Source organism: Delphinus delphis, chromosome 14 (genome assembly GCF_949987515.2).
Source record: "Delphinus delphis chromosome 14, mDelDel1.2, whole genome shotgun sequence".
In the NCBI taxonomy this organism is placed as follows: Eukaryota; Metazoa; Chordata; class Mammalia; order Artiodactyla; family Delphinidae; genus Delphinus; species Delphinus delphis.
The window spans coordinates 1,744,649-1,767,473 of NC_082696.1; the positions used below are offsets into that span (position 1 = coordinate 1,744,649).

Here is a 22,825-nt window from a genome sequence, read left to right on the forward strand (position 1 = left end):
CCGGGCGCCCCGGAGCGCGCGGCCCGGGTCCCCAAGGGCGTGGGGCTCCGCCGACGGGGCGGGCCCGGGGGCGGCCGCTGTGACCCCGGGGCGTGTGCAGACACCGCCTCCTCTGCCACCGATAGGTCCCACCCCGCCTCGGCGACCCGCGGGCCGGGGGCGGGGAGAGGCGGCGCGGAGGCCGCGCGCACCGCCCGGCGCCGCTCGGAGGCCGGGGAGGCTTCGGGCAGCCGCGCAGGTCGAACGCGGGATGTGGGCGCCGGGCGGCCCGCCGGGGCCCGCGGGCTGGGACCGCCGCAGGGTGGGCGCCAGGCTGCGCGCGGCCCTCGCGGGGCTGCACGAGCTGCAGGGGCTCCGCGCCAGGCAACAAGCGCGCGTGTGGGGCGCCCTGGCCGTGCAGCCCCCGCCCGGGCCCGCCGCCCCCCGCGGCCCCCGCGCACACGAGCTGCGGCTGGAGGCGGCGCTGGCGGCGCTGCAGGAGCAGCTGGTAAGGAGCGCGTGCGGGGGTCGCGGGGCCGCTCCGGGCGCGCGGGGCCGCGGGGACCCGGTCCACCCGGCAGGCAACAGGCGGACGGGCCAACCGACCGATGGGGGGGCACCCTCGGCGATTTCGAAGGACGCAGCTCGGTCCCGAATGAGAGGGACGCGGAGGCCCGAGGCGCGAGGCTAGGCATCCGGGCCCTGAAAGCAGCCCGGCCGGGCCGCCCGCGCCGAGCCGCGCATCGGGGCTGCGCCCGGCTCTGCCTACTTCCCGGCGCAGACCGACTTTAGGATGTACTCCTGTTGGTTGGAGTTTTGCTGATAAGAACGCATTAAATCGGTTTCCCCTGCTGGGGGCTACTAGGGATCCTGGTGTCCTGCGCCCGGTGCCAGCCTCTCCCTGCTGCGTGGGTCTGGGGACAGCAGTGCCAGGGTGCCAAGTGTCCCCCGAATTGTCCCCAGTGATGTGCTCAGGTTGAGCTCTGGGGTCGTGTCACTGTAATGAGATGGTGGGGAGAGCGTGTATCCGATGAGGGCCTCTCCGACTTTAAAATGTAACCTGACCTATGAAAAGAGGTGTGTCCTCTGAACGCAGAGGCGGTGGAACCCCGCTGGGCCTCCTGGGCCTGCTTTCCCACCGGGCTTCTCCCCCCTGGGCTCCTCCAAACGCGGGTCCCTTTTGTACCACTGAAGACACTCCTCAGGTGATTGCCTCAGTTATTTATCCAATGTATGGTTTCACCTCATGTATTGGAAAAAACTCAAGAGTTTTTGCAGGGTTGCAGTGTTTTCTAAAGGAAAAATTAGAAGGCTGCATAGAAAGATGTCTATTTGGTAGAGCTGACTGTAGTACTCCAACGGGAATGTCTTTTAAATGAGAAATTAAATCTGCCCTGTTTGAAGGCTGCTGTCTTTACAAAGTAGCCTGGATGAAGCTGCTGCTTTGCTACCAGCTTAGCGCAGTCGTGTCAATGATTTGTTAGCTGCTTCTGGATTAGAGAATCAGGAAGCTCAGCGTCTTAAGATGTGTCCCAGGACTCCCGCGATCTTCCCACATGGCAAGGGGGGGCCCTAACTGCGCAGCCTCTCCTCCTGTGATTCCGCGGCTGCTAGCAAAGGAGGGAGCTAGTTACCGAGTGGAACTTCCATAGGCTTCTCACCCCCCATCTTATCCAGTCACAGCTGCAGGTTTAGCTTACCTGTGTGTGTGTGGGTGTGTGTGTGCGTGCGTCCTACCTTCAACTGGAGCTCGGAGGGGCACACAGAGCCTGCAAAGATGCATGACGTGCGTGTGGCAGGAAGGAGCTTTGCGATGCTGCTGTGAGTTGTTCTGTCGGGGGAGCAAGAACCCAGTTGATGATTAACTTGGCTTAAGTAATGTACAGACCAGACTTGTGAGTCCTCAGCCTCTAATTACGGGGAGCCTTTTGGGAGAGAAGATCAAACAGGTTTTTTTGTTTTATTTATTTATTTTTTAATGTGGGGACCAGAAGGAACACGCACCCTTTGTCTTGAAACTTTGTTCTTGGCACAGATTATGTGATCAAAAGAGAAGAAGAATTGAATGTGTGTGACACCAGCCCGGCGATTAACACGTTCACATTTTTCTTACAGAGAAAAAAGTAGGAGTGATCCTAGTTCTATGATGCAGGGTACAATCAAAAGGCCTTCATCTCCAGCCCCAGGTCCACACTTCAGTAACTCCCGGCTAATCGGGGCCCCTCCTACCCACACCCCGGGGTTAACCGGGGCATGGGTCACCATTCAGGTGTGGAGACAGGAAGAACTTTTATCTGACCCAGATAAAAGTTTTGTCCCACAGACATTCCCAAGTGAGAATGAGCTTGAGCATTTTGGAGGGGGGGGGGGGATTTAAACTGCAATTAGGAGAAGTCATCACATTAACACTTACCAGAACGAACGAGCTACACCGTTTTAATTGCCGCGTCTACAGTCACAACAGGAAGCGCGCAGTAGGTACTTAGTATTTGTTGAATAAATAAATGAGCGAGTTTTACTGCTGTAACAAAGCGGAAGATGATTTCAGTATTTACTATCTCCACGTTCTGTATTTCTAAGCTAATGTAACCCCCATGACCTCTGACCAAAGCAGCCCTTACTGTTTGGCCAGTCCTGTGCTCACCTGTCTGTGCCTTCCAGGGAGGTTGTCATTCCCCGAGAAGAGGCTGCCATTCCCATTTATGTAAGCGTTACGTTCCCAGCAACACTGACTTGGAAAGATTTGGATACCCCAGAGGAGCCTGGAAGCTCCATCTCCCACCAGGAGGCGCCAGCGGTCACCCCAGGTGGGATGTGAGGAAAGGCTCTGGGGACCTGCAGGGATACTGGTGCTGGAGAATCTGCTGGTGGTTGTTTTGCTGGTCACGGCTTGCCCTGACCCTGAGTGGCAGCATCTCCTCCTCCCTGGCAGGTGCCGGCATTAAGCACTGCAGGAAATGAGGGTCTGACTCTGCAGCTGTAATCACGACGTCTGGTGTTTTCCTTGGACCGACCATGCTTGCTCCGTGACCTCTCAGGGGAACGAACTCGCTCAGGGTCACAGAGGAGGGGGAGGCATCCACGGGGCTGGGCAAGGCTTCCTTCTGCGGCACTCGTGCTCGTTATGCCCCAGGCTAATCTGTGACCCTGGCCCTTTGAAGGACCTCTTTTCAAGCTAGGGAGTAACATTTACCCACCCACAGGGCACTTGCAGTGCCGTGGAACTCATGCGGAAAATGCTTCCTGTGCGTGTTCTCAGCTTTCAAGGAAAGAACAGAGGTGTTTTAGATGCCATCTCTGTATCCTGAACTTTGGGACGTTTTTCATTTTTGTCCTCTCAATCTGCCGTAAAGGTTGAGAAGGCTGGAAAGCCGAATTGTAGATGGGGAGCAAAAGGGCAAAGCAGGTGGAAATCGCATCAGTCTTTCATGGCGTGTAAAGTCCGCATCTCGAAGAAAGGGCTAAGCCAGATACTTGTTTTGAATGGCATTCCCTGGGTAGAAGTTCTCAAACTTTTGTGGTCATAAAAAATTGGTCCCAGGGAAGCTTGTCAAAATGCAGATTCCCAGGAGTGCTCTAGAGTCTGAGTTAACGGGTGTGGCAGGGAGCCCTGGGGTCTGTACGGATGCCCCGGGGCTCCCAGCTCCTGGGAACCGGGCTGTGCTTTCCCTCACACCGGACCCCCTGCCCCTCGCCCAGGTTCAGGGGATTCAGACAGGATGTGCTGCCCTGCCCCTGAGCCTGGAGGCCTGCGGTGAGTAGGGAGGGCTGGTGGCCACACAGACTGGCTCGCTGCTCTGGAGGGAACCCGTGTGACATCGCTGTAACACATTTTCCCTGCAGAAATACATGGAAGTCGATGCTGTGTGCCTGGCTCCGCAGTGGGGTATGCTCAGTCCTGGTGCCGTGAGGAACCTTTGACTTAGCACAGAGTTAGAGACCGAGGAGTTAGTGAAAAGCGGAGACATAAAAACCCCCAGCGAGGGACGGGGGAAGGGTTACGGAGGACAGTGCCAATCCTGGGTGACAAAGCCCTGTCGCCATGCAGCGGGGTCCTGGGGACGCACCCGGGGGTCTGCATGGCTGTGCCCCTCAACGCTAGTCAGAAGCCACCAGCTGCAGGCCGGGCTGGGCAAACATTAATGACAAAGCAATTATTCCAGCACAAACACGCCAGGGTCAGTTTTCCAGGGGGGAGGGGGATTGGAGAGGGAGGAGAGAAGCCAACTATGGAATCCAGAGAGGTCCCCCTTCAGAAGAAAGAGGACATCGTGATTTGGAAGAGAAGGGGTCAAAATCCATGTTTATAAACGTCGAAGCGTGGTCAAACAGAGGAACTGAACTCTCCGCCAGTACCGTGGTCTCATTTTACGACATTAGAAGAAAAGTCATTTGCAGTAAAAATTCCCGCCGTTTGTCTGAGCGTTTTTTACTTGGGTAGTGATGGGCCGGGAGCCCACCTTTGCTGCCCCCGCCGCTCCGGCTGTCAGGTAGTGCCGACCTGGGGAGCGTTTCCCTTTGTGAAAACGTGCCAGGATGTTGAGGCTGCTCTGGGTGGTCCTGGGTGTGTACGGTTTGATTAAATTCTGGTTTTCTGCAGTGTTATGTTTACAGATACTATTACCTGAGGCTGGGAGACTCTCTTGCTACAAGACTTGGAGGTTGTTCTGAGACCCTTGCACTGGGTCCAGAGGAAAGTGGATTTGGGTGTGGTGGTCTGCCACTCACCAGGTGCTGGGCCCTCGGCCCCTACCCCTGGTGGTATGGGAACAGTCTGCGCCAACGTAGTTCTCCCGTAAGAATCAAGTTACCGCCACCTGCTTCCCCCTTGGACTGACTTCTCAGATTATTGAAGCTACTGAAGTAATTCCTCATTTCCTATATAAGAATTTGAAACACAATTGATCATTTTCTCAAACAGGGTGACCGGCATAATTGCATTCATTAATTATTTGCCTTAAACTTAATTGCTAATCAAAACAAGAAATTGAGGTAGTGGACCTTGAAAACAAGGTGAAGTTTTATCCCTGAAGGCAGGAAGTCAGCATTTATGCAACAGTGTTGTTTTACAGACGTATGATTCACGTGTGTGTGTGTGTATTGTGAGCGTTAGCCACATGCGTGTGCTGTGTGTATATTACATGATTTACACACACGGATATGGGTGGTCGACACTCACAGTAACCCGCTTTACAGCCAGGGAAGCTGAGGCCTGGAGACGCTAGAGCCTCGGAGGACAGAGTTGAGATGTGGACCCTAAGACCAGAAAGACCCTGCCTCCTGGGGCAGGTGTTCAGGCTGCGCTGATCCCAGGCGCTGGGCTCTCTCCTCCTGCAGCGTCCCTCCCTCTTCGCTGAAAGCCCTGCAGAACCGTAACCGGTCAAAATGCCACCTGTGGTATGGGAGCTAAGACGCTGCAGAGCAGGGCCTTTTTCTCTCCTGGGGACTTTCCTGTCCCCCTGAAGAGCCGACAGCTCAGCCCCCCCAGGTGCCGTGGACGGGCTGCGGTGAAGGAACGTGGTGATACAGGCACCAAACGCAAGGTCCACGAGGCGCGAGCCCGGGAAAGTAGACTCTTACGTAGAAAAAGACATTGAAAATATTATCGGTGGCTCCTGCCAGAGGGGGTGTCCTTGGCTGCTTTTGGTCCTCATTCCACTCTCATAAGCTGTATTACTCCGTATTCTTATAAAGAAATGTCTAATGCAAAATTGCTGGCAAAGAAAAGTCTGCACTTGGGAAGACATGCTGGAGGCGGGAGGGGTCCTAGAGACGGTGTCCGGCCTGAGGAAGGGGGAGCTGTCAGGTGGGAGCTGGCCTGTGGGTTTGCGGGGTTAAGTTGTATGTGTGCTGTAGCTTCACGTGGAGCCTCCAGTTTCCACCTCTGTACACAGAGCAGTTTTATGTCTCCCTGTTTTCCTTCTGAGAACCGTTTAAGACTTCAGGACGTCGGCCTGAAAACCCACTTGGACCAGCTGGACCAGCAGATCAGCGAGCTGCAGCTGGACGTGCGCAGAACCTCCAGCGAGGCCCCGGACAGCGACAGCAGGCCCAGCTCGGGTATGGCGTCCACTCGGGCCCTGGACCACCTGTCCCTCACCCCAGGGCGCGGCACTGCCCGGCAGGGCTGACAGGGTGAACCCGCCTCTGTGCCCAGGCCACCGGAGGGTCAGGAGCTGTATGCGCGCCTGGAAGAGCACGTTATTGGAGAATACTGAAGACGAGATACTTTTAATACTTTTATTTAAATGCGCTTGGGAAAACGGGGAGAGAGAGGGAGAGAGTGGGTGTGTACATACTCGTTGTTTAATTGGAAAAATATTGCTTTTGATGGAAAAACCCCATGAGCTTCTCGCCTGCCTCTGGCTAAGACAGATTCTGTTCATGTTGAACCAGCATGGAGATTGTAAATAATAACTTTTATGTGACAGCAAAAGTATTTTTTTTTTTAAGTCTACAGTCTAAAATCAGTACAGTCTCCTCTCCTGCGGCCCTGTGCACCCTCCTTTCGAGGTCACGTAGCGATGGTTAGGGTCGTTCTGACCTTCATGGTCCTGGGCACATGGGCTTTCTCTCCAGATTCCAGGCTCAGACAGCAGCTCAGACGGCAAACCCAGGAGACCAGCGTCTTCCTAAGTACAGTGTTCTCTGCCGTGTCTTTCTCTTCTTTTCAGTTTGCAAAATCCTGTCACAGTCTGTGTTGTCAATCATGTAGCAGGGCCGGGCCGGGGGACCTCCCCAAACGCTGCCCCTTCTCTGGTGGCTGCCTCAGATGAGCTTGGCGGGCACGAGGAGGGGCGGGGGAGGATGCCAGCCTCCCTCTTCCGGGGCTGGAAGCCGGAGGTCACACGGGGGGACGTGAGCCACTCGCCCAGGAGAGGGATGAGCAGGTGGTGGGCAACAGGAGACACTGGTGGGGAGGCGTCCTTGGCATTCTGGCCCCGGGCACCTCCCCGGCCCGGTCCCCTCCCCGCCCCCGGGCCCACTTCCCTGAGACCCCCAGCCCCTCAGCGCGGGCCCCCCAGACCACACCGACAGCCTCTGCGCCCCTGTGCAGGCTTCTACGAGCTGAGCGACGGCGGGTCCTGTTCCCTGTCCACCTCCTGCACGTCTGTGTGCAGCGACTGCGTGTCCTCCTCTCTGGGCGCTGTGCTGCCTGCCACCCCGAAGGCCAGGCCCAGCGCGGGGGACTGCCGGCCCCGGTCAGCAGATGAGACCACGGTGTGTGGGGTCCCCCTGACTGCGTGGGAACCCCAGGCCAGTGAGGGGGGCACCGGCCAGCTGCTGCAAGGCGAGTCCCGGCCCCGCCCAGTGTCCACAGGTAAGGGGAGGTGGGAGCAGGGGCGGCGCCAAGCCCTATACACGGAGGGGTGCGGTCCCCGAGCCCCATACACGGAGGGGTGCGGTCCCCGAGCCCCATACAAGGAGGGGGGCGGTCCCCGAGCCCTATACATGGAGGGGTGCGGTCCCCGAGCCCCATACAAGGAAGGGGGTGGTTCCCGAGTCTCATATTTTCTGTGGGCTTTTTTGGGTTTTGGATGGAGGTAGGCATCAAACGCCCACCTGTGTTCCTTGTAGCAGGGCTGTTGCAATAAAAGGCTTCTCGTCTTACTTAAAATGAACATCCGTTCACACCCTTCCACGGCCCTCGTGGCCACTGCCGGGGACTAGGGTGGGAGCAGCGCTGCAAGTGGGCGTTGAGAGAGTTCACTTCACACGCAGTTTCCCCCCACTGGCCAGGGAACAGCCTTTCTTTTTCTTCCGAGTGTCCCAAAAGGAAAAGATGCGTCTTATTCCTCATGCTGGACCTGGGCCGCTAGGGTCCGTGGGCTGTCTTTTTTGCACATCTGTGAATGCCTCAGGGAAGGTCTGTTCCGAGCCCTTGTCCCGATGGCCGTGTGGTCACCGGCGCCCCATCTCCCTCGGCGTCCTACGCACCTTCAGTGAACAAGGGCAGGAACTGAACGTTAGGGTCTAGGACTCGCCTTCTAGGCTGTGACTGGAAGGAACGTGATGGGAGCCGGGTGATGGGGCGTGTACAGCAGACACCAGCGTGTCCAGGCGTGGAACGTGCAAGGCCGGGGCCTCGTCCTGCGCGGGGGGAGGGCCTCGTGCCCCAGGATTGTGCTTGCTTCTTCCCTTATTTATGTTTTGTTCTTTTTCTCCTTCCCAGGTGACCTTGAAAGAGCCCTGCCGGCTGAAGTGGGGCTCCAGAAAGCCAGGGCACACCCCAAGGCCACTTCCTTCCTCTGCCACGGCATGGACCCCAAGTACCAGTGTGACCTGGTGTCCAAGGGGGGCAGGGAGGTGTACCCGTACCCCAGCCCCCTGCACGCCGTGGCTTTGCAGAGCCCCCTCTTTACTCTGACCAAGGAGACCGCACCGAGCGATGGCCACTTGCCCCCCAGTCAGCCCCTCCCTGGCGCCACAGGTCCGAGCCCCATTCGGACTGGACTGGGCCTCGAGGCTGGCCCAGCCAGCGCCTACATAGAGAGGCTGCTGCGACTGCAGGGCCGAGGGCCCCCTGCGAGGGGCAGTGTGGTTGAGCGTGGGCCCCCAGGACGGGAGGCGTCCCTATCCCCGCAGGGGCTCGGGGTCCGGGGGGCGGACAGTGAAGGTGGCCTGGAGAAGCCGGTGTGCGCCCGGGGGAGAGCGGAGGTGGGAGGGGAGGCCCAGAGCGGGGCCGCCCGTGGGGACAGCCTCGAGCAGCCGGGGCCTGTGCCCCTTGTACGCACCCTGCACCCCAGCAGCCGTCCAGAGGAGGGCCCCAGACCCTCGCGCAGCTGCGTGCACCGGGAGGCCCGTCCAGGCTCCCCATGGCTGGGCTGTGGCCAGGCCCCTGCTCCCTGCTTGCAGGGTCAGCAGCCAGCTCTCCATGGCTGGACGGGCAGAGGCAGGTCGCCGGGCGGGGGGGCGGGGGGGGAGGGCCCCCCTCGGGCCCCTGGACACTGTGTCCGCCCGCACTTTGCTGCCAGAGGAGCTCTCCCTGTGGGGCCCCCCAAGGCCAAGCCTGTGAAGATCAAGAGGGGGGCCAGCGACAAGGCGCTGAGGCTTGGGGGGCCGCAGCTTCAGTGGGGCGCCCTCGGGGGCCCCCAGCCGCCCCCTGAGTCGGGAGGTGGTCTCAGGAGGCCCCTCCTGGCCAGGGCGGCGCCCGGCCGGTCCTGCTCTGAGTCCAGCCTCTACCCCATGTCTGTCTTCGTCCCCCTGCTGGTGGCCCGACCAGAGGGTCACCAGGTGTCAGCTCAGGCCTTGTTCCCCTTGGAAGCAGCCCCGCTGGTGGCAAGCAGAGGGGAGGCCCGGAGGAAGCAGCGCAGGTGGCAGTCCTCCGTAGAGATCTCAGCCCGGTCCCGCCCGGACCCCAGCCTGGGGCCCCATAGGCCGGCGGCCCGGAGAGGGGGTGGCCCGCGGCCCGTGTGCACCAGACCCAGGCCCAGGCTGCCCCGCCAGGACGCCCGAGCCCGGAGCGGGTCGGACGGCTCGGAGCGCTCGGCCGAGTGCGCGTCCCTCTTGCGCTCCACCGTCGCGGAGAGCAGCGGGGACGAGGCCAGCGACCACACGGCCAACCGCTTCGGGGACGCGGAGTCCAGTGGCAGCACCTCGGAGGGCAGCGGCCAGGGCGGGGGACGCTCCAGCCAGCGGGCCCCGGCCAGCTCCAGGCCCCCTCTGCCGCCGGTGCCCAGGCTGTGCCGTGTCAAGGCCTCCAAGGCCCTGAAGAAGAGGCTCCGCAGGTTCCAGCCGGCTGCTCTGAAGGTCATGACCATGGTGTGAGGTCGCGGGGCGACAGCAGGGCCTGTCCGGGCCCGGGAGCCACAGACACAAAGGGACCTTTCGTGGCTGAGGACGGGTCCAGCCTCGCACGGTGTTAGACGTGCAGGTCTGTGTCATCTGGACACTTTGCTTGCTCCCCGAAGCTGCCCTTCAAAAGGAGTCCCCTCAGAGGAGATGATGGGCCCGTCCCTGGTGCATCCCCCCCCAGGTTAGGCTGTGACTTTGCGCACGTCACCCCACCTTGGCCCCAGTGGAGACCTTCACCCAGAACTCTGGGACTGCAGATTCGTCGGGGCGCTGGCCTCCCAGCTGCCTGTGCCGTGAGCCCCGTGCTTGCTTCCCTCCATCCTGTTCCACTTGGGCTGGGCGCTCGGTGTACCCCAGCCTGTTGAACAGTTTCCCCGCAAAAGCGTTCCCTTTAAGAAATGGTCGCAGGACTGCGCTGTGGAAACTGGGTTGGACTCTGAATCCAGGTCAAACCCTCAACATGAATAAACAGCCGATTATGCCTTTGTCTTTGCAAGTCAGTCTTTCCCTTTTAGCCTCCCTGCCCTCAGGAACGTAGTAGGTGCTCAGCAAACCCTAATCCTTCCCCATCATGTGGACACTCTTTCACCCGAGGTGGGAAAATGCATTTCACATGAGTACGCTCCACAGTCTTCCCAACACTCCTGAATTGAGCATAAAAATGCTTTGGAAAAGAAACCCTTTTATGGTGTTTATTTTTCAAAGGGAATTTCCCTCAACTTTTCAGGAAGGTAGGATTTTCAGGGAAGCTGCCTGCGGAGAGCAGCATCTTCAGTTCGTGAAGCAGTTTTATCCTGAATTATTCAAAGCTGCTTCTGAGGGCCTGGAGGTGGAGAGAAGGCATGGGGGAGGTGGGGAACGTCTTCCCCAGTAGCCCACGTGGGGCTCTGGCCCGCCACAGCCCCACCCTGGGGCTAAATGCACCGTTGGTAGGAACTGTTGAAGGAAAACGGTAAGAAAACAGGCTAAAATGGTAGTAGATCTTGTACTAGACATTCGACATTCATGTAACGAACAGCTAGTTTCAGGACGCACTTCAGGGATTCACACTTTAAAAAGATTAACATTTTAGAACAAAGAAGTCCACCTGTTTGACCTGGGCAGAGGTTTCCAAAAGTGAAGGAGAGTGGCTGCTTTCTGTCACTCTCTTTCTTTCTGTCTCAAAAGTGCAACCATTTCAAAGGGCCCAGAGCAGACTTGGAGTCTATCTGGATAGAATTCCCACGTGGGCTTCACAGAATCCGCTTACTAACAGAGGTGAAAGGGTCTTCCTGAGCGTTCTATAAAACTGCTCTGATATTTGGAGGAAAGCGTCAAACCCACCCATGGTGGAGGTTTTGGATAAAAGATAGTACACAGGGTATTTTCTTTAATGGTCTAAATCTCAACCGTGTGGCACAAGAGGCGATGGGAACCCAGTATTTGCCAGGGCCGCTGAGCAGGCGAGGGTCCTGGGAGAGGATCCAGAGCCAGGCTTCTGGCCCCGCCTCGGTCCCAGCAGTGTCCACAGTCTGTGTCCCTTGCCGGCCACCCCAGAGACATGGCCGTGAAGCTCCCTTTACGGAGTGTGTCCTGCTCTGTTTGACATTATCTCTTGCGTCTGTTGGAGTTTTTCTCAATTCGGGGGCTTTGAATGCCGTATTTGGAAACTGCAGACTTCCTTCGTCCTCAGCAGGACCCCCGTCCTTGTGTCACAGGAGAGGACCCTCAGGCTGTGTCTCTGGCCAAGATCATGTGAGATCAGTGCTGAAGGGGATGCAGTGGGTTCGGGCCCCTGGGGATTTCTGACAGTGTTTATCTTTCTCAGAAGCCAGGCTCCATTTCCTCATGGTTCAGGTTCCAAAGCACAACCAGACAGGAATGCGTCCCCGCCCAGAAGATGCCGGGCCTGTCTGTGCAGCCGGCAGACTAACGGGGCAAACTAACCATAAAACCCATGCAGACTCCACGCAAAATGCAACCGCGGCATCTGCGACAGAGAGCCTCAGTGATGAGATGTCAAATCAGTCATCAGTCAGTGTCCCTCCCTCCCTCCCTCTCTCTCTCTCTCTCTCTGTCTCCTTCTCTTTGATCCTCTCTCTATCTGTCTGTCTCTCTCCATCTGTCTTGGTCTCTCCCCAGCCTTGCAGACACACACACACACACGCACACACACACGCACACACACACACAACACACACACACGCACACACACACACACACACACACGCACACACAACACACACACGCGCGCACACACACACACGCACACACACACACACACACACACCTGTCTGCCCAAGGCCTGAAGCTGCTTCCTCTCCGGTGCTCTTGCATTTACTCTCTGGCAGGTTTACAGTAAATAAATATGACTGTAGGTGCCGTGTCTTCCCATCTGCCTGGGGCCCAGGTGCCTTTGCTTCCCCACAAATTCAGCAGAAGGACACAGCCCAGGGTTCGGCCCCGCTGGGCCACAGTTAGCTATTATGAGGCCCCAGGCGTCTCCGTAACCTCCCTGGGTTTGCTTCCTCTTATAGAGTGAGGTTGTTTATGCCTCAGGGTTTGCCGGGAGGAGTACATGAAAGGTGCTGAAAACGGGCCCGGTTCTGCCCGCCGACCACCACGTCGGGCTCCTGACAGGAGCCCAGGCAGGGGACCCCGCAGGCCGCAGAGCCGAGGGACTGGACAGGCCAGGAGGCCACGGGCGCAGAGGAGGCTGTGGGCAGGGAAAGAGCACACAGAGGGTCAGTCAGCGAGGGTCTCTGACCCACCCCGAGCATCACCCCCGCTCCGCCAGGCAGGCGGCATCTTCCGTGGCAAGAACCATGGGGGAGGGCTCTTTGGGGAAGTACTTTAAAGCACAGAGTTAAAGTCGAGATCATCGGTGATAAGGAGGCAGAGTCAGTCCCCAACCCAGTCCTGAAATTACAAAACAGAGTCTGAGGGGCTATAAATTCAGGGAAGAAAAATACTTAAGGGAGGCAGAAGGTCCAGGGCAGAATGTGCAGAAGAAAAGATTAACTGAGACATTCCATTCACCTGCCTGCGTATTTTATATTTCTCACATATGTTTCTTCTGAACAGATACGGTCGTAACTGCTCAGCGTGAAGGGAGAATAAAGCAGGAAGCTCCCCTGCGCAGAAGATAGCTGTGACATGGGGGAGGGGCGATTATTAGGTGATGGGTGACCCTTCACGTGCGTTTGAAGACAGATGAGCTACTTCCTCATCCCTAAAGCCTTTAAAAAAGAGACAATTTACTGCTTGACTTTGGGGATCATTAGAAAGCATTTGTAACTTCCAGCATGATTGAAATACAAACATTTTAGCAAAAAAGTAAATATATAAAAGGAGAAGCTAGTTCTTTCTAAGTATCAACGTCAAGCTAAGGTAGAAATTAAATTCATAAGAAGGAGAGAAAAAGGATAATTATGTCAGAGAAGATACCCCAATTGTTGTATCAAATCATACTGCAAAATTTGAGGAAACAGAATCTTTATCTTTTATGACCGACTGAATGCACTTGTTCCCCAAATTCGTATGTTGAAGCCCGAGCCCCCAGTGGGATGGCATTTAGAGGCGGGGCCTTGGGGGACAGTTAGGGCAAGATGAGGTCCTGAGGGCAGGGCCCCCAGCGGGATTGGGAAGAGGTCACGTGGGCACACGTGGCTGTAGTTACAGGCCAAAAACAACACCAACCCCACTGGCACCACCATCTCTAAATTCCCGTGAATTAAACCACCCAGTCCATGGTGTTCTGTCACAGCTGCCCCCTTTGTACGCACAGAAGAGAACGTGGGAAGAGCTGAGAGAGCACTTAGGACCGGAGGAAAGAGAAACTTACTTCCTGCATCTTCTTCTTATGACCAGGAGGGTAGCTGGGCGACTAACCCGAGGCTGTCTTCATCCATCTGGTCAGACACATTCACTGAGCACCCACTGTCTCAGGAGCCGTGCCGCCTGCTGTGGGGTGACAGGAAAACACGGGGCGCCCGCGCTGGGGAAGCTTTGTGTCTCACTGGAGGAAATAAGCAAACAGCAAGGGCGACCAAGCAGCCCCTGAAGAGGCCAGTGCCCATGCAGTGGGGCCCGAAGAAGCAGAGTTTGGACTCCGTGTGGACAGCACAGTTAGAGGTTTAACTGGGAGAAGGCGGTGCTGCGCTGGGCTGGGCTGGGCTGGGGGGCTGAGGAGGGAAGAGGAGGGGGACGGGGGAGCGGAGGGCTGAGCAGGTGCCTGGAGCTGGGGGGGGAGGGACGCTGAGTGGTCCTGGTGGGGTGGACCCAGGGGGTCCAGGTCCCAGCCCATATGCGAGAGGGGGTGGGCCACCATCAGTAAGCAGCGTCACTAGCGCCCGCAGAGTTGGGGCGGGTGGGGGATGGGAGAGCTTCCGGGGGAAAGGGGGTGCAGGTGTGATGGAGGCCAGGGGGCAGGGGAAGCTGGCAGGGTTACTGCAGGTAACCTGATGAGATGGGTGAGGCGCACTTGGGGGTCCTCACCTGGTCCTGAGCTGGAAGCAGGGACAGAAGGTGGGGCAGCTGTCCGTCGCAGGGCGGTCCTGCCTGGCTGCGGGTGCCGATCGTCACAGCTGTTCCTGCGCAGCTTCCTCGTAGACGGCCTGTGCAGACTGCAAGCCGGCTTCCTGTGGGTCTGACTCACGGGATGTTTAGTGGAGACGAGGGGAGGGCTGGCTTCCTGGGCAGGTGGCGAGGCTGAGGCTCCAGCCCCGTGTTCACAGGAGGTCTGGCCGCTGGTCGGTGTGTGCTTGGTCTCTCGGAAGCCAGGAGAACCTGCTAGACTTGTGTTTGGAGAGGCCTGTGACCCAGCTGTGCTGAGATGGGTCTGAGGAGAGACAGGAGGTCCGGCCCCGGCCAGGGCCCCGGGCAGGGGCGTGGCGGGGACCGGCGCCACGGTGAGAGGTGCTGCGGAGGGGTGCACACGTGGCAAGACACGCAGCTCGTGGCCATTCTGTGGTCAGGGAGCCCGCGGTCTCTTGCAGAAGCCACCGAGGCAACGTGGCATAGAATCCAAGAACAGCTCCGGAGTCCTCCCAGCGTCGTTCATTTGCCCCAGTGAGGAATGAGGGTTCTCACTGAGACAAGAACATATTCTTATCTCTGAGAGGAACATCCCTGTAGAAACAAGAATTTCTAATCAGAATCTTTTTCCATCTTTAAAATTTGACTCTCTTTTTAGTTTGTTATTCCCTTTTATTTTTTATTCCGTTTTATTTCCCTTTTTATGTTTCCTTCAGCCATGGTCTCCTAACCAAGGGTAAAATCCACAGCAAATCCACACTTAACAAATCATTAACCCTATTGCACTTTCACTTCATTTTCCTTAATTATTTTCCTCCATCTCCGTGCCCTCGCCCCATCTGGGGACACATGCTGGATTTTCAAATTCGGTCTCTGTGACACACTGCACCTCCTGGGTGACAGGCGACGGTGGCAGCATCTCCGGTTGGTGACAGTAGTGGTGTCAGTCCCTGCTAACACGGCAGCACCCCCATCGCCAGTCTTGTCGCGGCTGCACATCCCGGGTTGGCATGCTTGCTGACAGAGAAGGAGGAGGAGAACGCACACCTGGAGCCTGGAGGACCAGAGGCCAGTGCAGGGGGCTCACGTGGACCACAGCGCGTCCACACGCGTGCACAGCGGAAGCCCCTTCCGCTCCGGTCCCCCCAACCAAGGGAGCCCCTAGGCTGTCTGTGATGAGTAAAGTCACTTCTAATCCCTAGTGATGCAGGGCAGTGCACAGCGAAGGGGCTTATTAAAGTACTAAGTACTCAGGCTGAGCCCCAGAGGCTAAGCGAGGATTTCCACCCTGGCCTGAATAGGTCTGGTACCCGCCAGAGCCCGGGCACTCCTGCTGTGTAACTGTGCAAAACACTTCTGGCAGCAGCTCTCTGAGCCACGTCTGGAGGACAGCCGGTCCTCAGCGAAACAGCATATTGTCCCCGTCATCTAATCAGCATCTGTATGACCCAGATGGTCCTGGAAGAGACCACAGCCTTCCCCATCCTTCACAACACCCGACGTTCCTGTTGCTTTTACACTGCTTTCCTGGGTCTCCGAGATCAAGTCTTTAAGTAGCTCAGCACGACAGTAACTTCCTTCAGGGAAGGTTTGTGTCTGGTGCACAAACGAGTCACTGAAAAACCGTCAAAACACAGAGTCTTCCTCTGGGACGTTTACAGGATGGCATCAGAGCACGCAGACAGCGGAACGCCTCCCTGCGGCGACCACGTACGTCCGTGTGCTGACAAATTCTGGACTCAGTTCACTAAGGGTGCAAAGCAAACACGTCTGTGTTTGGGGCGATCAGCCCTCATGATTTGCTCGACGCTGTAAACCAACACTTGCTTTGTCCAACCCTGGCAGGGAACATGAGACTGGCGGAGGGATTTCACCTCACTCCAAGTTGCAAAATTCAGGTGATGATCATAATAGTCCCTGGAGTCGGATTTCATTTCAATTTCATTTCTATTTATTCATTTGCTGTCAAGTATCTTTTTATTTTGCCACAGTTCAAACTGTTGGAAACATTGGGATTGGTAGGATCTGGAGTTGAGCGGATCCACAGAGTTTGCTTGTATTTAAGCCTGTTAGGAGCTCTTGTACGTTCCCCCGAAAAAGATCACATGCACAGCTAGGAAAGGCAACAAAAGCACATTAAAGAAACTGCCTTGTGTGTACACCTCCGTCACACATCTTCAGGAGGCTGTAGAAATCCAAACCGGCCACTTGATTGGCTGGGGAAACTGGGACGATATTAGAAGCCCGTTTAATACGAAGATTGTACTTTTCCATATAATTAAGGAAAAAGAGTTTATCATAGAAGTCTTAGGAGCCATTGGCTGAGAGGGTGTCGACTGTCTGGGTTAGGAGACATATTAACTCAGATCGATTGCGTAGCTGGCCGTGGCTGAGGTGCAGTATCTGCTATTTACTGTTCAAAAGTGTCTACGATTAATGGTTAATGTTCACACATTGCTTCCCCAGGGTTTCCCTTTGACCGTCAGGACGACTCTGTGATGTCGACAAGGTGGGCTCTTACACCGACACCACCTTTGAAAGCTGAAGGATCTAAAGCAAACGGGTGAGTGGAGAGCCAGGTCACCCCCGGCCGTCTTGTCCGAGGTCAGGCCCGTGGCTGCCCACTAGACACCTGCCAGGCCCATCAGGCTCACCGGTAGCCTCCACCGGGCACCACACTGGACTCGGAGAGAATGGAAGGTTCTCGGGTCACATCCGGCGGCGGGGGCACGGGGCCCAGGCCTTCACGTGCTGCTCGGGGGCTCCCCACGCTGGCCAGGCCCAAACTGACCTGCCCGCTCCTCTGAGGGCGGGCGTTAGGTTGGACCGCAGCGGTGCCCCGGGGAGCACCTTTCTGTCTTCTGTCCACGGGAGCAGAAGGGCTCCCGCAGACAGGGCCACGGCTTTTGCAGGAGCTTCTGCAATGATTGCAGGAGTTTCTGTGGCTTCTGTAACCTTTCCCTCAAATGCGGTGGCTTCAAGCAGCACAGATTGGCTGTCTTCAGGTCCTGGAGGTTTGGGTCCTGAATAGATCTCATGGGACTCAATCCAGGGGTCAGCAGGGCTGGCTCCTTCCAGAGAGTCCAGGGCAGAGTCAGTCCCTTTCCAGCTTCCGGAGGGGCCCGCGTTCCCCAGCTCAAGGCCGCTCCAGCGTCCACAAAGCCAACACCTTCAGGCTGAGTCCTCTCACACCACCGCCCCTGGTTTCCCCTCTCTCTGCCCCCTTGTCCACTTGTAAGGACACCTGTGATTACATAGGGCCCATCTCGAGGATCCAGAATCATCTCCCATCTCAGGTCTGCAGACCAGCGCACTTCGTTCCCCCTTTGCCCTGAGAGGTGACATATTCGCGGGCTCCGGGCACGAGGACGTGGGACGTGGACATCTTTGGGGCCGTTCTTCTGCCGACAGCAGAGGTTAGATTTCACTCCCCCAGCAGAGCGTGTGACTCCCTGTTTTCTCACTCCTTGCCAAGATTTTGTGTCACTGGAGTCTGTGATATTCCCCATCTGGTGGCTATGAAATGGTGCTTGGTTATGGTTTCAATTCTTGTTTCTCTGTTTACAAGTGAGCTTGAACATCTTTTCGTATTTTTATTTGCCTTTCGCCTTCCTTTTGTGAATTACCTGTACATATCCTTTTGTCCCGTTTTCCTAATTTTTTTTCACTGATATGTAGGAGTCTTTATAATTTAGAGACTAATTCTTGGTCAGCGATAAGACATAGGTGTTGCAAATATCACTTCCCAGCTGAGGGTGGTCTTGAACTTTGCTCGTAGATTTTTTTTGCGGAACACAAGGTTTTACGTCAGTGTAGACAAATGTGTGAATCTTTTCACTTATGGTTTGTGTTTTAAAAATCTTATTCATAGAATTCTTCTTTTGTATGATATTGCAAAGATCTTTTTATATTTATTAAAAGTTTAAAATTTTTGCCTTACCACATAGGTCTCTAGTCCACTGGTGTGTGTGTGTGTGTGTGTGTGTGTGTGTGTGTGTGTGTGTGTGTGTGTGTAAAGTTCTCCTAGTTTTGCATGTCCATCTTCCATGATGACTTCACCCCATCATGGACAAACCCAGTCTTCTCCCCCCGTCCTCAGCTCTGCTCCCTGAATACCCTCGCAGCACGCATGGGAGTATCTTTCTGGAGGGGTATCTGTTCTGTTCCCTGTTCATCCTTCCAACCTCCCAGGACCACAGATAAATTCTACAGCTGTTAATAAGTGCTGACTTGGCTGATATCCCAACTTTTCTTCTTCAAAGTTGTCTTGGTCATTTGGGCTCTTCATTCTTGCATGTGACTCACAGGGTCACCTTGTCAAGTTCTGTGAGAATCTTCTTTGGAATTTCCATGGAATTGCATTTAAGTGTGTAGATTAACTGGGGGGTACTGCCATCTTTATGACAGAGTCTCACTGTCACTTACCGTTTTTGTCTATTTTATGTATCTCAGTAAATTTTAAAATTTCCTCCTTAAGGTTTTGCCCATTTTTGTTACATTTATCACTACGTACCTTTTTTAATATTATAAATGAAATTGGAATTTTAATTTATGTTTTATAATTATTGAATGCTACGTGTGCTTGTGTGTGTGTGTACGTGTATCTGTCTTTTATTCCGCAACCTTCTTGAACTCTCTTATTAGTTTTAAGAGTTTTCCTGTGGCTTCTCTGGGATCTGCCCTGGATTGTACAGCCAAAACCAACCGTGTTTGTTTGGGCCAATAAATACCACTCTGCTTTCCTACCCAGGTTCTGAAGCGGCTAAACAGTAAGTCAAAATCCAAGCAGCCAGAAGTAGTAGCATCAGCTCTGCTTGAGAAAAAGCTGTTAGAGAATATATAACATCTGCAGACAAGTGGGCTTCCCAATAACGAACCCCGAATCAGCAGATGTGCCCCCGGTTATCAGACCGCTGGCCCTTCCCTGGGATTAGGGCCTAACCACTTAGCTGACCACATGTCTTTGGAAGGTGAGGGGCCCACATTCCCTGGGACAGACGGCTTCCCAGGGGCCGGGGAAGGTGACAGCCAGGCCTCATGCAAAATAAAACTTCGGAGCCCTGTTCAATTCAACTTGTCAGGATGTTTATTTGCCATTTACCGGCATTCCATGTACGGAAAAATTAAAAAGTTATCTTACTAGCATGAATGTGGCCGCTCGTGTTTATATCGTACAACCGGTTTCTACGGTAAACACAAGAATGCTAACTGTGCGGGCCCGTACTGCAGTTACACAATCTATACTTTGCAGTTCACCCTGCTGTGTGCACGGCTCCCAGCCCCTCCCGGGCGCACTGGTGAGTGAGGAGAGACACAAGGGAACGGCATCCGTGGGCGCCCACACTCCCCTCCTTCCCTGGCATCATTTCAGTATTAACAGAGGGAAGTTCTTAGGACACGTGGCCTTTGTTCCACAAAAGCACAGGTTGGAGAGGAAAGCGTGGGCTCTCGGGCCATCAGTGCCCAGGTACGGGGTCGTTACCTTGAACCCCCACCATCGAAGGCCCCCAAGTCCTGTGCTCACAGGCATTGTGGCTGCATTGTGGCCAACCAGACAGCGAGGACCATGCAGACACCTTCAGGCTCCACGTCCCCGGGATGCAACACAGGCCAAGACAAGATGGTTAACAAAGGAGCGTTTGTCAGTGGAGTCACCTCTGCCTGGAAGGAAGGGTTTGGGGAGGAGAAAGGTGCAAGAGAGAGAAGGGTTTCTCCCTAACAAACACCGACTGTAAATCTAACCCTGCATTTTCGATTTGCTTTTCTAGTATCACTCTGCCTGCTGGGACCTCCAGGGCCATGTAAACAGCACCCAGAAAGCAACAGAAAAAAGGCTAGTGAGCATTCTTTTACCATTTTAAAGAAAGTTCTTCTAATATCTCACAATTTTTTTGTGATTTTTGGTAAATACATTATTTATTTTTAGGTTAAGGAAAACTTCTCTTCTGATTTGAATACACAAATATTATTGAAAAATGGTGTGAAATTTTAATATTTTTTAGATTATCGTGGTTTTTTCTCCTGTCATCTCTTAATAAAACGAGTTGCATTAATAAAATGTTAACCCAATCGTGCATGCGTGGAATGAACAATATTGGCTGTGAAGATTTTGTTTACACTCTTGTAAATCATTTTATTGTGGAAAGTTTTAAACATATACAAAAGGAGAGAGAATAGGACTTCCAGATGCCCACCGTATGGTTTCAACACGTGTCTTTTCATCTGTACCCCACCTGCGTTCCCACCACCACTCAGACTTCTGCCAAGTCCAGACGTGAAATTATTACATGCGTTTTTTTTTTTTTTTTAGTGCCTTGCTGGAATCAGTTTGCTGATACTCTGTTCAGGGTTCTGTCTTGTGTTCATAAAGGAGATTGGCCTATAAAATCCTTTTCTTGTGCTCTGCCTGTCTGGTTGTCACACCGATGCTCTTCCAGCCCCCGGGATGCTCTGTGAAGGATTCCATCTTGTTGGACGTCAGGAAGCAGTGTATGAAAGGCAGGAATCCCTTGTTCACTGAAGGGCTGGTACACCTGACCTGTATCATCACCTGGGTACTGTACGGGGGGTGGAATTTTCAGAGCCGTTCACTGTCTTTGTGCTTGTAAGTCTTGTCGTGTTTTCTATCGCCTTTTGAGTCAGCTTGCAAATGTATACTTTACTAGGAAGTTTTCCATTTCATCTAAGTGTTTAGATTTACTAACATAGATCTGTTCATGATTTTTCCCTTAAGATTTTTCAACGTAATTATTGTGTACGGGGCTACACTAGCTTCATTTGCGTTGTTGTTTATTTCTGCTGACCCCGGTTTCTGTCCCTGTTCAGTCCTACCAGGGGCGTAGTGATATTATTCATTTTGTCAAAAAGAAATTGTTTTTCTCTTTTAAAATGTTTCTGTCTGTTTGGACGTTGCCAGAGGTGGATCAATATAACCCAGATTTCCAAAGAACCCGTTTAATTGGTTCTGGTGCCCTGGACTCTCCCTTCCTGTCCCATTTCATTAATCTCTGCTCTCACTTTTCTTCTTCCCTCCTTTGTGTTTTCCCTGGGCATGTGCTGTGGCCCCCATGTTCTGTGCTCAGCCACGTTAGCTAAATGCTGCCACTTTGAGATGCAGTGTGCTCCTGTGCCAATGGGCAAGTGTTTTTAGTTTCCATTATTCCTTCTTCTCTGACCTGTGAATTACTCAGAAGGCCTTTAAAAACTTCCAGACAGAAGGGGTCTTGTGCGTTGTCTGTTTGTTACTCATTTCTAATGCATCGTGAAGTCCAGGAAGCAGACTTGACTTCGAGGATTCTTTGGTTTTGTTGCTTTCGGTTCCCGTTTGTTGAGACCTCTCTGTGGCAGCCTTGGGCCAGTTTTCGGAGACCCTCCATGTGCAGCTGTCTGGGGCAGGGTTTCACCTGCCTCCATGAAGAAGTGAGTTCTTTGGATCGCCTGAGTCTCTGGAGGAGGTGCGGTGACACGTGCCCTGTGCCTGTGGATGTGCTGGTCTCCGCTTCTGCTGTGCACAGTTGAAGGCTGTCAATAAAGTGTCCCCGGAGCACTTTATTTTCCTGGTGAATGGTTCCTTTCATCACTACACGCTGACGGCTCACTTCCCCAATAATGCTTCTTTCTTTAAAATCTGTTCGTACTGTCACATGGTCACAACCCCGTTTCTCTGCTCTGTATTTGCTGACAGATCTATTTACATCTGTCTACTTTCAACCCTTCTGTGATGCTATATCTTACACACGTTCTGTCCCTCATATATGAATGGCTAATTAGGTCCATTTACAGTTACTGAGTTTATTGAATCTGTTTCTAATGTTTTATGTTTTCAAATTACAATGCTTTTTCCTTTGCTTTATGATAGTTTGATACTTTATTTTTCCATTCTGCCCATGAGTTGGGAAAGGTGTATACATTAAAATATAACCTCTCTTATTTCAGTGGTTACCCTTCATATTCTGACATACACTCTTGCTTAAGAAAATTTAAATTTAACAACGATTTCTTTTTTCCTCTCATATGATGCAAATACCACAGACTGCTTTAAACCCGGTCCCTTCTTGTCCAGTCCTCGATGCTGTCCACTGCATTTCAGCTGCATCGTGTTTACATCTCCCCCATCAGACGTTACGGTTGCTTCTGCCTGGTCCAGTCTCGTCTGGAATCACCGCATTTACCATGTATTTGATCAGCATCGCGTCCTGCGCGCACTGTTTCCTTTCGGTTTCATTGTCTTTTTTCCTCCAGACGAACACATCTTTCAGAAGTTTTTCCACTGAGGGTTCATGACCTCACTCTCGGTTTGGCTGAAGTTGTCTTTATTTCACTCTCAGTCTTAAACAATCACTGACCTGGATGTAAACTTGTAGACGGACAGCGACATTCCCTCGCCGAGTTCATGCCGTCACGTCACGGCCTCCTGGTCTCTACAGTCACAGTTTCCTCATTTTGAGATATATGTGACTATATCTTATAATCAAAAGCATCTTATAATTGTATAAAGTAATAATACTGCTTGTAAATGAGGACGCCTTAGAGCTCC

General features: G+C 54.0%; 1 protein-coding gene and 1 long non-coding RNA gene across 3 annotated transcripts; one reads left to right on the forward strand and one right to left on the reverse strand.

The window, feature by feature from the left end:
- Window positions 1–250: 250 nt before the first annotated feature.
- Window positions 251–10,418, forward strand: DACT2 (dishevelled binding antagonist of beta catenin 2). Its single transcript, XM_060030463.1, has 4 exons — window positions 251–487; window positions 5,907–6,039; window positions 7,037–7,300; window positions 8,153–10,418. The coding sequence occupies exons 1-4, from the start codon at window positions 251–253 to the stop codon at window positions 9,745–9,747; spliced, it is 2,229 nt and encodes a 742-aa protein (XP_059886446.1). The 3' UTR covers window positions 9,748–10,418.
- Window positions 10,419–10,476: 58 nt separating this feature from the next.
- LOC132437199 (uncharacterized) lies at window positions 10,477–14,358 on the reverse strand. 2 transcript variants are annotated; one of them, XR_009521971.1, is made up of 4 exons: window positions 14,251–14,358; window positions 13,598–13,716; window positions 12,044–12,469; window positions 10,477–11,743 (listed from the first exon to the last, which is right to left on the reverse strand). It is a non-coding gene; the product is annotated as an uncharacterized lncRNA (long non-coding RNA). The 2 variants fall into 2 exon arrangements; XR_009521972.1 differs by having other exon boundaries at window positions 13,598–13,713; window positions 14,251–14,330.
- Window positions 14,359–22,825: the final 8,467 nt, after the last annotated feature.

Excerpts from the sequence above, each read along its gene's own strand:
- DACT2 (XM_060030463.1), top strand. The coding sequence starts at position 251 with ATGTGGGCGCCGGGCGGCCCGCCGGGGCCCGCGGGCTGGGACCGCCGC. Across the intron at positions 6,040-7,036 it reads CGACAGCAGGCCCAGCTCGG|GCTTCTACGAGCTGAGCGAC; the intron begins GTATGGCGTCCA and ends GCCCCTGTGCAG. Across the intron at positions 7,301-8,152 it reads GCCCCGCCCAGTGTCCACAG|GTGACCTTGAAAGAGCCCTG; the intron begins GTAAGGGGAGGT and ends TCTCCTTCCCAG.